Below are 13568 nucleotides of genomic sequence, written 5' to 3' on the forward strand. Positions count from 1 at the left end.
TGTTGAAAGAAAAGTCGCCATCATAGCTACATTTACAGGTTACAAATGCAGAGTTGCTGTAACTACAAAGCATGTGTGACCATTCATTTAGGTAGAAACTGTGGTAGAAATTAACTAATTGAGTATGTTTTAAGTTTTAGGGAGAATAGAGCTACATATTTAGCAGTTTAATGTAGCTGACTGTGAGGTCACATTGTCTGCATAAATAATGAGCAGTGTTCTTTTTGGGGTCGCCCACATAAGGCTAATGATAGGTGTGCTACAATCTGTCAATGTCTGTCACACATGTATAATGATGTTAAATTTTTTTTTTAAAAATGTTTCTTGATTATATACGATATAACGCCATACTTGGTTTAGAGGCTATCATAGTTATTCGGATCCAAAAATCCAATTAAAACATTCAGCTGTCTGTTGTGAAAATATGGACAAGCGTAGGGTTCAAGGACGTCAAACTGTCCGTTATGTACCACGTGGTAAAGGATTGGGTTCCGGGATGTCAAATTGTCTGCTATGTACCACGTGGTCAAGGATTGGGTTCCAAGAAGTCCAATTGTCTGCTATGTACCACGTGGTCAAGGATTGGGTTCCGGGAAGTTCAATTGTCTGCTATGTACCACGTGGTCAAGGATTGGGTTCTGGGAAGACAAATTGTCTGCTATGTACCACGTGGTCAAGGATTGGTGTAGCGTTTTAGTATCATATAACCAGTCACTCGCTTTATCCATACGATGTCTCTATATAAATGAGTGCGCACGTGTAACAGCGCCGGAAGTGTGTATTGTGCGCTAGCCGACCACATGGCTGCCGACTGCACTTGACTGAGTGTATTGACATGTAATGAGAGAATACAACCTTTCCCCGGAAAGCCGAGTGTTTGTTGTTGCTGCCAAAGTCATCACAATTGGGTTCCGGGATGTCAAATTGTCTGCTATGTACCACGTGGTCAAGGATTGGGTTCCGGGAAGTCAAATTGTCTGCTATGTACCACGTGGTCAAGTATTGGGTTCCGGGAAGACAAATTGTCTGCTATGTACCACGTGGTCAAGGATTGGGTTCAGGGAAGACAAATTGTCTGCTATGTAACACGTGGTCAAGGATTGGGTTCCGGGATGTCAAATTGTCTGCCATGTACTACGTGGTCAAGGATTGGGTTCCGGGATGTCAAATTGTCTGCTATGTACCACGTGGTCAAGGATTGGGTTCCGGGAAGTCCAATTGTCTGCTATGTACCATGTGGTCAAGGATTGGGTTCCGGGAAGTCCAATTGTCTGCTATGTAACACGTGGTCAAGGATTGGGTTCCGGGATGTCAAATTGTCTGCCATGTACTATGTGGTCAAGGATTGGGTTCCGGGATGTCAAATTGTCTGCTATGTACCACGTGGTCAAGGATTGGGTTCCGGGAAGTCCAATTGTCTGCTATGTACCATGTGGTCAAGGATTGGGTTCCGGGAAGTCCAATTGTCTGCTATGTACCACGTGGTCAAAGATTGGGTTCTGGGAAGACAAATTGTCTGCTATGTACCACGTGGTCAAGGATTGGGTTCCGGGATGTCAAATTGTCTGCTATGTACCACATGGTCAAGGATTGGGTTCCGGGAAGTCCAATTGTCTGCTATGTACCATGTGGTCAAGGATTGGGTTCCGGGAAGACAAATTGTCTGCTATGTACCACGTGGTCAAGGATTGGGTTCCGGGAAGACAAAATGTCTGCTATGTACCACGTGGTCAAGGATTGGGTTCTTGGATGTCAAATTGTCTGCTATGTACCACGTGGTCAAGGATTGGGTTCCAGGATGTCAAATTGTCTGCTATGTACTACGTGGTCAAGGATTGGGTTCCGAGAAGTCCAATTGTCTGCTATGTACCACGTGGTCAAGGATTGGGTTCCGGGAAGACAAATTGTTTGCTATGTACCACGTGGTCAAGGATTGGGTTCCGGGATGTCAAATTGCCTGCTATGTACTTCGTGGTCAAGGATTGGGTTCCGAGAAGTCAAATTGTCTGCTATGTACCACGTGGTCAAGGATTGGGTTCCGGGATGTCAAATTGTCTGCTATGTACTACGTGGTCAAGGATTGGGTTCCGAGAAGTCAAATTGTCTGCTATGTACCACGTGGTCATCGCAGGGGAACATTCAAGGATTTCGATCAGGTCAGTCAGTCCAGGGCCATAAACTATTCGGCCACCTCCGTCCCCTTGTACATTAAGGGAACGATCAGTTGTTATTTAGAAAAAGTCCACCGTATTTTCCTGCAAACGTAACATATACATGTCCATGTTACAAAATAGAATATTTCCTTATTCTAAGTACTGTACTATGTGGGCCTCGGATATATTCGCACGTGCAGCATGTTTCTGGTGTAAACATCGAACGCAAAGACACAGTGAAATAATTCAAATAATTCAAATCACTATTTTATGGTCACTTTACAAGAACAAAGTACGACATATTTTATTACATATTCCAAATAAATAAATTGCAAAGTGCGATTGAAAAACTTTTCCTCTTACATGTAAGGCCTCAATGGTATATAAGTAGCGAGCTTGGCATCAATAACAAAATGTCATGAGGTATGCGGGCTCGAAACCCAGTAACGATAGCTATTTAACAAACATAATTCAGGTGCGACATGTTTGTGTTTTGTAGGTAGATCTTTGTAAAGACGTACCACGGAAAAACAGGCCAAGCTGCTGAGGTAGAGGTTATAAAAGCTGGTTCAAAAGAGGTGACGTTTAGTCCATTCCGTCATTATGCGTAGCTGGCCCGCCAATAAAGATCACCAGAGGTCATTATACGAACATCAGAAAGCTCCGAAAACACTAGATGACGTAGTAAGAGGTTTCTAATGAAGATGAATGACTAGGTCCCCAGGACGCTCGAGTTGGTCGTTGGAAGCCAAATAATCTATGAAGACATTGACTTTGTTTTGTTTTTTTCTATAACTTTATTCTTCGAATGAAAAGTTACAGAACAGGTGCTAATGCCGCTATACAAGTAACACATGCTTGATGAAGGTACAAGCATCTGTAGCGAAACGTCGTAGAGAGGTTTAAGTTCTTAAGTCAACCATACCTGCGGGTTTATTAAAACAGCGTGTATTAAAACAGCGTGTATGTCTCATAGCACTAAACTATCCACTGACAAATGCAACAATTGTAAGGCAAAGATACCATGTGTGTATCCGCTCCGTACATATCCAGTATCACAGCTTTCTTTAACACATGTAATACGTTATTTACAAGAGTATTTTCACTCATACATAATTCAAATTGTCCCCTAATACCAGATGCTGTTTCATGTCATCTAGGTCACAAGGTGTAGAGATATAAACGAAGCAAGGAAAGCACACCTGGCTTAATGTGCAAAATCCCTGTCACTCCTCTCCGTCTTCGTCACTTGTATAGCCCAGAGCTTATTTACGGGCACATGACGCAGAGTGACGTCTATTGTTCTCAAGTGGATCAAACCACTCTCTTCTACGAGCCACTGTTGGTGAGGGACAAGACCTACGTTCTGCAAACCTTCAAGAACTGAGGAGACGTGGGCAGGCACCACTGTATCTCCGACACCCAAGTAATATCTGGCTGGTCCATGTAAGTGATGTTATATTTGGTTCCATTTACTAGTGTATCTGACTGCCTCCGTGGTCTAGTGGTAGAGCGTCCACCCGGAGAGCGGAAGGTGCGGGGTTCGATCCCGGCCGCATCATACCAAAAGATGCTAAAAGATGGTACTTGTTGTTACCCTGTCATTAAGGGTCTAAAACAAGGACTGGTCGGCTCGGAGTCAGTATACTTTGTCTGAGTCGGGTATTCATGTTAAACTGCGACATGGTATCTCAGTGAGCTAGCACTATAAATTGGCATCAGTCTGGACTAGTACAAGCAGACACACACGTGCATACACGTCGCTATATAAGTGCATTAATCTTGGACGCGACGTTAGACCCCATTCCACCACCACCTACAGGTATATATAGTACAGAGAGAAAGAATGGACATTGTACGGAGCCCTGTTGGGGACACAAGCAAAAATAAACTGCCGGGCAAAAGAAAGTATACACCCATGTTTGATGGTGGCAAAACATGAAACGAACAAGAAATGGTTATTCGATGGTGATGTATTGGATACGGGTATCATAGTTGTGTTTTGGACCTTAAGTTTGCAGTGTTTCGGTGACTGTTTTCAGCGTAGTGATAACGTTGGTAATCTTATTGTCAAATTAAATTTTCAAGAGTATTCATTCTTTTGCCTGGAAGTATATCTACACCTCTGTACACAGCGCCTGAGTATTATTGTATATTCTGTACTTGTATATGTAATATATTTCACTCTTCATCAATTTCATACTTTCTATTTCCCCCTCGTTAGGATAAAGACAAGGGAACCGTACGTTGACAGTGTGAGGGGCGTTGGGAACAGGTAGATGTTCATCAACATTAAACACTTCTTTAGTAGAAGATGGTTACGTCCGAAGTTACACTGAAATTCCAACTAACTGAAGAGAAAATGTGCAGTCTGAAACATACGGAAAACCCGTGTTGAGGTCACGATTGTTATACCACCTTTATCTCGAGAAAACTTTATAAAATTCCAACTAACTGATGAGAATGTGTAAAGGTTTTAAGTTTGAAACATATGGAAATACTCGCGTTGATGTCACGATTGTTATACCACCTTTATCTCGAGAAAACTTGTATAAAAATCCACCTAACTGATGAGAATGTGTAAAGGTTTGAAGTTTGAAACATTTGGAAATACTCGCTTTGAGGTCACGATTGTTATACCATCTTTATCTCGAGAAAACTTGTACAATTCAGTAGGTTTTGACTGTTCATTATACTTAAGCATTTACAATTCACATTGGTGATTGAGACAGAAAAAAACCACTTCAAACCATGCAATTTGTTTTCTCTGGATTTAAAAGTCGACCCCTTGTTCTTTTCATATTTCCAGTGATACAATCAGAAGAGAATGACACTCAGAAATGAGGTTGGATATTTGTATTATCATGACGTAAAAATAGTCATTGTAAATACACGTATCCATACATTCATTGTATGTAACTACGAAACGTGCGCACGACTCACTGTGTCTTAATACGTATACTTCATTTTCTTTGACGATGGCATTCCCCAATGGCCCTGACCACTCGTGCCTAAGTCGAGGGACCTAGTTTGAACATTTACGGTACAATGATGAGTGAGTGAGTGAGTGAGTGAGTGAGTATGGTTTAACAACGCTTTTAGCAATATTTCAGCAATATCACGGCTAGGGACACCAGAAATGGGTTTCACAGTTGGACTCATGTCGGGAATCGAACCCGGGTGTTTGGCGTGACGAGCGAACGCTTTAACCACTTGGCTACCCGACCGCCCCGGTACAATGATGAGGTTTTACATCATTTTGTTTCTTGTTTAACATTTCAAACTGTCACTGAAAGCGATTTCATCACCATAATTATTGTTATTAACTTACAAATACTGACAGTGTATACCGATGAGCACTGAACATGCAGCGACATATATCATGAACACGTATGCTATTATTAATTTCCAGATAATTCACTTGATATGAAGGAAGTACTCATCGTGTTCGCCGTAACTGCGTTTGCAGTGTGCGACGGTCGTGTTCTGTCCGCACCGAGACTGGCTCAGGATGCTGCTTTAAACTCGGGAACATCAAGAAACGGTCACATGGGCGCCGTAGCTTCCGGGTTGACCGGAGGTGCTCCCCTGCAGGAGTACCCGTATCCCCCGGCCTGCTTCCCCAACACTTGCCCAATCTATACCATCACTGCTACTGCTTCTGAGGTAAAACTGATGACCTCCAGCTTATTCGCAATTAACGTTATTATTTTAGCCTTTTATTAACAGAACAAAGAGCTATTAATTAGTCTTTTGTATAGTCACGTCCATGTGAGTGGATGCGAGAGGCTGTATAGTTTTACGCTGCTTTTAACAATATTCATGGAATATCACGGCATAGGACTCACTAAATGGGGTTCAATCTGAGTCTTTCGCGTGACGAGCGAACGCTTCACTACTGGACTACCCTGTCAACTTAAGTCCACATAAATAAATTAGCAATACGATTAATTGCTACCGGGCTGCATATCATCGACTTTCTGAAAGTTCTATCGAAGCTCTTCTCTGTGTAATCATTCAGAACTACATCTTCCAGGGGCAACTGACTGTAAAAATCCATTTTCCACCCTTGCCGAACGAGGCTGGAATTTCAGGGATCGATCGTAGCGCCACCAGTGGCTATTACGAGTTATGTCCCTTCTATGTCTCTCCCATTGACCAGCCTCTAATAACACTTGCAGCGCCCAACCAAAACGATCTGATCGATAATCAAAACCTATAACGGGTCTTACTTCGCGAAGTGTATCAAATTACATGAGCACCTTGATTAAAAACATGAAAAGATTTGCTTTGCTTTGCTTTGCTTTGCTTTGCTTTGCAAATCCTGCAATTGGCCGAAATCTGCATGGCAGTTTACGAACCGGATGTCGATTTCGTTACGCGATTTTAATTGGACTATTTACAAACTCGTTAGTCCAGCCAAAATATACCCCCATAATTCCAGCCGAGGTCGACAAAGGTGGAAACTGGACTTTTATCGTCAGTTAACTCCCTTGCCTCGGGAAGATGACAGAACTAAATCATGACAGAAGTTTAAAACTTGCAAGTGCAGGAAAGATGAAACAGACAAGTGTCAACCTTTAGAACATATCTGAAAAAATCTGTATACCAATATTTTAAAGATTTCCCTTGACATTTCAAGCACTTATCATACCACATCCTTATGAGTATGTGCTAGAACACCTGGCATATCCCAGTCCACTGTGAAAGAAAATCGGCTCACTTCATGAGATAAACATGGTATTTTGCAAGGACTGAATGAGACTCTTTTTTTACATTTTCTGTTTCAGAAATACGAAACGAGACAGTACCCGGCTGGTAAGTGGCTGAAAGCCTCAACACAACCATACGACGTGCGACATATCGAGTCCCAAGACATCATCGACTACATAATCAGCGCGAATTCACTGAGTGAGTTACACACTGATGGACATACGGTCGGTGGCCACTGTATATAGTCTACAATATGACAATGTTGAATTCTGATATTAACTTGACATGGGTAGTCTGTCAGACACTGAAACAAATATATCCAATACAGCCCATGCAAGTCTATAATATTTGTCAAGTCTAGATTACTGCACTATCTGAAAATGAAGAGTCTCTGGGCTCCTTTTTATTATATTTTTTATTACGATAATTTAAGTGTACAAGTGTATTATTAGCAGCTATACCCAAATAACTGCACTACACCCATCAAAAGCGCTTTGGCGAGTGTACATCAAGGATATCCATAAATGAATTTTCAACTTCCGGGCAATAAAAAGTATACACTTGAACCTTGATGAATTTCTATCAAATAATGATGATACCTGGTGTTCGCGAAACGATTAGCGTATCCTAGAACAAGCTCAGAACAAAGAAACAAGACTTTATATTCCCCTAAACATTCAAAATAAAAACGTTGTTAGATCATCAGCTTTGAAGAACTTCCACTAATGTTAGTAGAACCAATCAGAATCCATCATTTTAACCACCAATCATAACATCCCTACCTAAGCCCTTTCAGGTTAATGGTTCCCCATTGTTAATTTGTACCTTACCACAAATGTACTGGTCACTACCTATGCCCATTTAGGTTTAATGTTTCAACATTTTTGTTGCTTTCTTTCCACAAGAGATGACATGTCCTGTGCATAGAGTCACATACAGTGGCCTCCATTTTGTTTCTATTTATAGATAAAACCCTGCAGTACGCCGTGCCCGTGGTGGTTAAGGTGGACGTCCCTCTCGGCCACGCTGCCGTCTACAAGAGGTTGATGGCCCAAATGTCCTCTGTTGGGGTCCTAATGCAACAAAAGCGGAACGAGATTATACAACAGCTGACAGAGCTGCAACAACAGCATCAGCATCAGCAACCCCACCAGCTGATGGTGGAGCTGCAGAAGAGGATGCAGCCGATGAAGCAGCAGTACCGGACCCTGACCGCCGGCATCTACAGTGAGTTCACCACCTTCTCCCACAACTACAACATGACGCTGTACCTGTACTTGCACCCAGACTACCACCAGAACACCCCAATACCCACCAACCCTAATGTCACCATCGTGGACTCGCCTGGATTCTCCGTCTATGCCAAGTAGGTATTACAAAAGGACTATGCCCATTGCCAGTATAGGTCTAATGAGATATGGCTGGATCTCGGACATTGTCTGTTAGTGATCAGGGTAATCATTGACAGCAAAATTGAGGCACATCTTAGAATTTTACACAGCTGACGGTTGAAAGTAGCGGTTGGAGACTTGAATCAAATCTGCTTGGACTGCCAATTATATCGAGCGTAGACCACCTTTAAATGAAACGATGAGGTCTAAAGTGCAAAGTGTGTTCTTTCAGGGCTTTATTTGTTCCCAAACCAGCTCCTATTGTAAAAGGACCCGTGAAGATTCCGGGGTAGAATAGGTCTTCAGCAACCCATGCTTGCCGTAAAAGGTGACTATGCTTGTCGTAAAAGGCGACTATCGGGATCGGGTGGTCAGGCTCGCTGACTTGGTTGATGCATGTTATCGATCCCAATTGCATGGGCTGATGCTCATGATATCAATCACTGGATTCCCAGGGATTCGAACCCAGGATCATAGGTTTCTGGCGTGCCTAAAGGGACGCAACTCTGCACAGCGAATTGCGGCGCCTTAGACGACTGGCCCACAGGTGATCCCTGGGCCAATAGGAACCAGCAAATTTGATCCAAGTATTTCAAAAGCATAATTATATCAAATACATCACAGAAATATTGTCTGAGTTTCACATACATTACTAAAACCTCCAAGTCCTGGATTTAAAATGGCTACGAGACTAGCAGCATATTGTCTCACAGACCGTTCAGTGTGTTATACATTATACATTATACCTGTTGAAGAATAGACTATTTCACAACACACAATGACTTAGCTAATTATTCTCTACCTTGTATACCTTGCACATGTATATCATTTGACAGCAAGACTGATCTGTATACTCACGTAATGATGATAATCTTTACACAAAATAATCAGCACCCTAAAAAAATCCCAGCAACCTCTGCTGGTCGCAAGAGGTGACGAAAGGTCATCCTCTATTTGTTGATTGCGTGTCATCTCACCCCGACTGCTTGGGGCGTTCCTAAAAGTATCAACCACTGCTTCGTCTTGTCAGGTTCGATCATGATTTGTTTGTTTGTTTGTTCTTTAACACCTCCCTCAGCAATATTTCAGCTATATGACGGCGGTCTGTAAATAATCTATTCTGGACCAGACAATCCAGTGATTGATATCATGAGCATCGGGCCTGAGCCTGACCACCCGATCCCGTTAGTCGCCTTTTACGACAAGCACAGCCACCTTTTACGGCAAGCATGGGTTGTTGATACCTGTTCTACCCCGAATCTTCACGGGTCGTTCGATCATGTACAAGCCACCTTTATATTGTTTATATTCTGTTTATACCCGCGTCAAACAACAAATAAATTATTTACATATCCGAATGACCGCTTTGAAATGCCGTAAGTGATTTCTTACAAATGGGTGTTATATTTCTTCTGTTCTCTACCTCCTGGCGAACATTTATAAATACATTCTCATAAAAAGGTAAAAATATGCATGAATGCAAATAAACAATTCACAGTCACTTGATATTTTATCGTATGCACATTGTGCATTTTTACTCTTTACCCCTCTTCGAAAAACTTCTTTGTTGTACTGTGCGCCTGTTGCCATTCAGTATTGAAACCATTCATTCATTCATTCATTCATTCATTCATTCATGTGTAAAGCCCATTTATGGTGCCCCCCACCGTTATATTGCTAAAATATAGCTAAAAGCGGCGTAAAACCATACTCATTTATTCATTCATTCACATAAGGTTTCATATGGTGAATCACATTTTCAGAGGCTACATGGACGTGAATGCAGCCTCCTCCTACGACATGGCCCTGAACGTCTCCTCCGCTGCCAACGTAGAATTCAGCAGCTACTACTTCGTCGACTACTTACAACGCTACAATGGCTTGAACAAGTTCTTCTACCATGAAGTGTGGCTCAGCACTGATCCAACAAGGCCAGTCCTGTGAGCAAAGGCACTGCACTGCAGCTCAGGGTGTCGAGTGGTCAGCCATCTACCCGTGGCGTTAACGTGTTCTTCATCTGTACAATATGTTTCCTACGTACTTTAGTGCGGGCAGTGAGTGAGTGAGTGAGTTGGGTTTAATGCCGATCTGAAAAGTATTCCAGTTATATCACGGCGTGTCCCCTTAAGAGGTATGAATACCAAAGCAATGCAGATCTTAGATGCGTACCACCTTGGTGAAACCCACGAGTATGGACATAGGTGAATATGGGATTCGAACCCAGGATCATAGGTTTCTGGTTCGTCTAGGGGACGCAACTCTACACAGCGAATTGCGCAGCCTTATACCGTTGTGCCACCCATGTCCCGACAAGGAACGGCAAAGACAGTCAATTACGTTATGACTATCTCAAACCCAACATCCACAGAACTAACAGCTAACACGGTACTGCATTCATTATTCACATCGTGTATTCTTGTATGTTTTATTAAACAGTAAATCCCAATCATTGTTCTTGAACTCTTTCCCCAAAGGATTGCTGATCAATATCATTATGTAATTATCGACTATTATGACGAAAGGACCCGCGGTGATTCCGGATAAGAATATAGGTCCCCCAGCAACCAATATGGCACATTATGGATCGGGTGGTCAGGCTCGCTGACTTGGTTGATCGTATCCTAATTTAGTGGACCGATGCTCATGCTATCAATCACAGGTTTGAGTAATCCAGTCTCGATTAGTTACAGACTGCCGTCATATAGCTGGAATATTGCTGAGTACGGCGTTAAACAACAAACAATAGACGAATTAACACGATCCACATGTCATCCTTCCTGGTGTGATGGTAGTATACATAACACGTCTCTCACCCAGGATCGGTGTGCTATAGAAGTAGTATTACCCTGCTCAGAATATACTGACAGTATATTGCCCTCTCAATACATACTGTCATTTATTGCCCTGTTCAAATTGACAGACAACAAAACCAAAGAAGGAAGTCACATTTAAAGCGTGACTGAGCTCAGGCAAATTGGCGGTTCCAGTAAATTTAATTCAAGTCATTCAAATATTAGTGTGTGTTGGTTCCAATTTCATGACGTATGAAAATTTGTCAGTTAATGTTGACCCGAATCACACAGACAATGTCAGCTTCACACACGTTAATTACCCCCATCTCGAACTAGGTAGACATGGGAACCAAACGTATGAGCACAGTCCCCCTTTAAATCCAAGCATGCCCAAGGCGGCTGATACAACCTGCCCCTTTCAGAAATACGTGATTTTTAGGAGTGAGTGAGTATGGTTTTACGCCGCTTTTAGCAATATTCCAGCAATATCACGGCGGGGGACACCAGAAATGGGCTTCACACATTGTACCCATGTCGGGAATCGAACCCGGGTCTTCGGCTCGACCATTTTCTAACGTATTTTGGTATGACGAGGCCGGGGATCGAACCCCGGACCTTCCGCACTCCGGGCGGACGTTCTACCACTAGACCACGAAGGCGCCCCTACATTGCGGAAGCAGTCAAGCCCTTCTTATGATAAACATAAGTCAATAGAACTAAAGGTACGTACCAAAGTCAATAACGTTTGATTTAAGCGATTGATCGCAGGGCAACTGTCACGTTCACGCTATGACGATTCGTGGTGATAAATTACCGTTGGCACATGTTCAAAGACACAAGCCGTATGCAGGGAAGGGGAATTGTCAGGTAAGACCGATGATCCACGGCGATCAACAGTCTCGTCAACATATTCTTGATTGCTTGATTTTTTGACTGACTGACTGACTGATTTACCCATATCTACTTTCTTGTACTTACTGATATATATTTACTTATATTTATTTACGCTCTATGTGCTTCTCAATCATTTCAAAAGTATTCAAAATATATTTTAGAATAGACTAAACTAGCAGACCTTTAAATACAATTACCTTTGCACACGCACTGGTTTTCTTGCCACCACCAAGACAGTTCATCTAACCGATAACACCCTGGCAACACTATACAGGTTCATCTAACCGAGAACGCCCATGTATATGAGCCATCAGAACAATGTCGAGGTTGTGAAAGGTGAACAACGGTAAACAGTTGTATTTACGTTCCATAATGAGTTTATAATAAATCCAGGACAAAAATGTGTTAGATATATTCATGGGGAAGATGAGTGCTGATATATGTATGGTTGTATATTTGCAGCAATAAACAATGCTCAAATATAGAATACGTATAACCTGATTTGAAAATCAACGATAGAAAAAAATATTGAAATCGATCTGGCGTTGCGTGATAAGACGAACAAAGACACAACAACCTCTCGAACAAACCACGCAGAACTAGATTGTAACCAAGTGTAGCTAACATGGGTTTACTCGCCGAAAGGCATGCAGTAATCGTACACCTCAGCCCAGTATAATTTATGGTTAGGTCTTATTTACTTCCTGCTTGCTAGCTGGTGCTAATACCCCACCCGACGTGCGCACAGTGGCTCGGTTAAACCTACAATGACAAGATTATTCATAGATATGACAGTTATACAGAATACACGATTTGTGTGAGATCCATACTTTAAACTATAGACTTGTTAATGATATAATCACTGCAACGCTTATCGTGTTGGCCGAAATACATGTTCATTCTGGACTCTGTGTTTTCGATCCGTGTCTAGCCAGGTAAGTTATACTTAAGCTTGTATCGAGAAGTGATTCGATTGTACCCTGGACGAAGTCCGTTGTTGTGTCAAATACCTAATCGAAGTAGATGCGGTATAACCCATATGCTGTTATGTAAACTACATACACATGACGGTAGGGTTGCAAGTGAGGTCGGGTTAGTTCCGCATTGAACAGTATTTCAGTTAGGTCAGGGTGATGCAGGTCTTGGACGTTAAACACTTTGGCGAAACCCAAACAGAATCGGCGAGTCTGGAATTCGAACCCACGACCTTAGAATTGTGGCACGACTAAATGCACAACAACTAAAGAATTAGCTCGTCACGCCGAAGACCTGGATTCGAATCCCCACATGGGTACAATGTGTGAAGCTCATTTCTGGGACCCCCGCCGTGATATTGCTGGATTATTGCTAAAAGCGGCGTAAAACAATACTCACTACTCAGGCGCCTTAGGCAACTGGGTGTCCTCACAGGAGTAGATATTTACGAGGGAGACATACAACCTTTCGACGTATTATCGATATGAAATTAGCCACGTTTAAAGCCTCAGTTGCCAAGAAGGAATAAATCATTATCTTAATGGTAACTGCACACATTACAGACGATTCATACAAAGGATAACGATGTGTTCCCAATTTGACGTCAACAAAACTAATGAGGTTTCTCTCCCTCTTTCTGGGGCGGTCGG

The 13568-nt window shown here is 42.3% G+C and overlaps 1 protein-coding gene across 1 annotated transcript; it reads left to right on the forward strand.

Moving 5' to 3' along the window:
* Positions 1 to 5579: 5579 nt before the first annotated feature.
* LOC139459244 (uncharacterized) lies at positions 5580 to 10201 on the forward strand. Its single transcript, XM_071240697.1, has 4 exons — positions 5580 to 5819; positions 6944 to 7064; positions 7833 to 8232; positions 10021 to 10201. The coding sequence occupies exons 1-4, from the start codon at positions 5580 to 5582 to the stop codon at positions 10199 to 10201; spliced, it is 942 nt and encodes a 313-aa protein (XP_071096798.1).
* The last annotated feature ends 3367 nt before the right edge of the window (positions 10202 to 13568 follow it).

The sequence above is a fragment of the Haliotis cracherodii genome, unplaced genomic scaffold, assembly GCF_022045235.1.
Source record: "Haliotis cracherodii isolate W230 unplaced genomic scaffold, xgHalCrac1.p SCAF_1, whole genome shotgun sequence".
Taxonomy (NCBI): Eukaryota; Metazoa; Mollusca; class Gastropoda; order Lepetellida; family Haliotidae; genus Haliotis; species Haliotis cracherodii.

What these genes read in the sequence shown, in the direction of transcription:
- LOC139459244 (XM_071240697.1), top strand. Translation starts at nt 5,580, where the DNA reads ATGAAGGAAGTACTCATCGTGTTCGCCGTAACTGCGTTTGCAGTGTGC. An exon ending in TCACTGCTACTGCTTCTGAG is followed by an intron (nt 5,820 to 6,943) that starts GTAAAACTGATG and finishes TTTCTGTTTCAG; the next exon opens with AAATACGAAACGAGACAGTA. An exon ending in GGATTCTCCGTCTATGCCAA is followed by an intron (nt 8,233 to 10,020) that starts GTAGGTATTACA and finishes TCACATTTTCAG; the next exon opens with AGGCTACATGGACGTGAATG.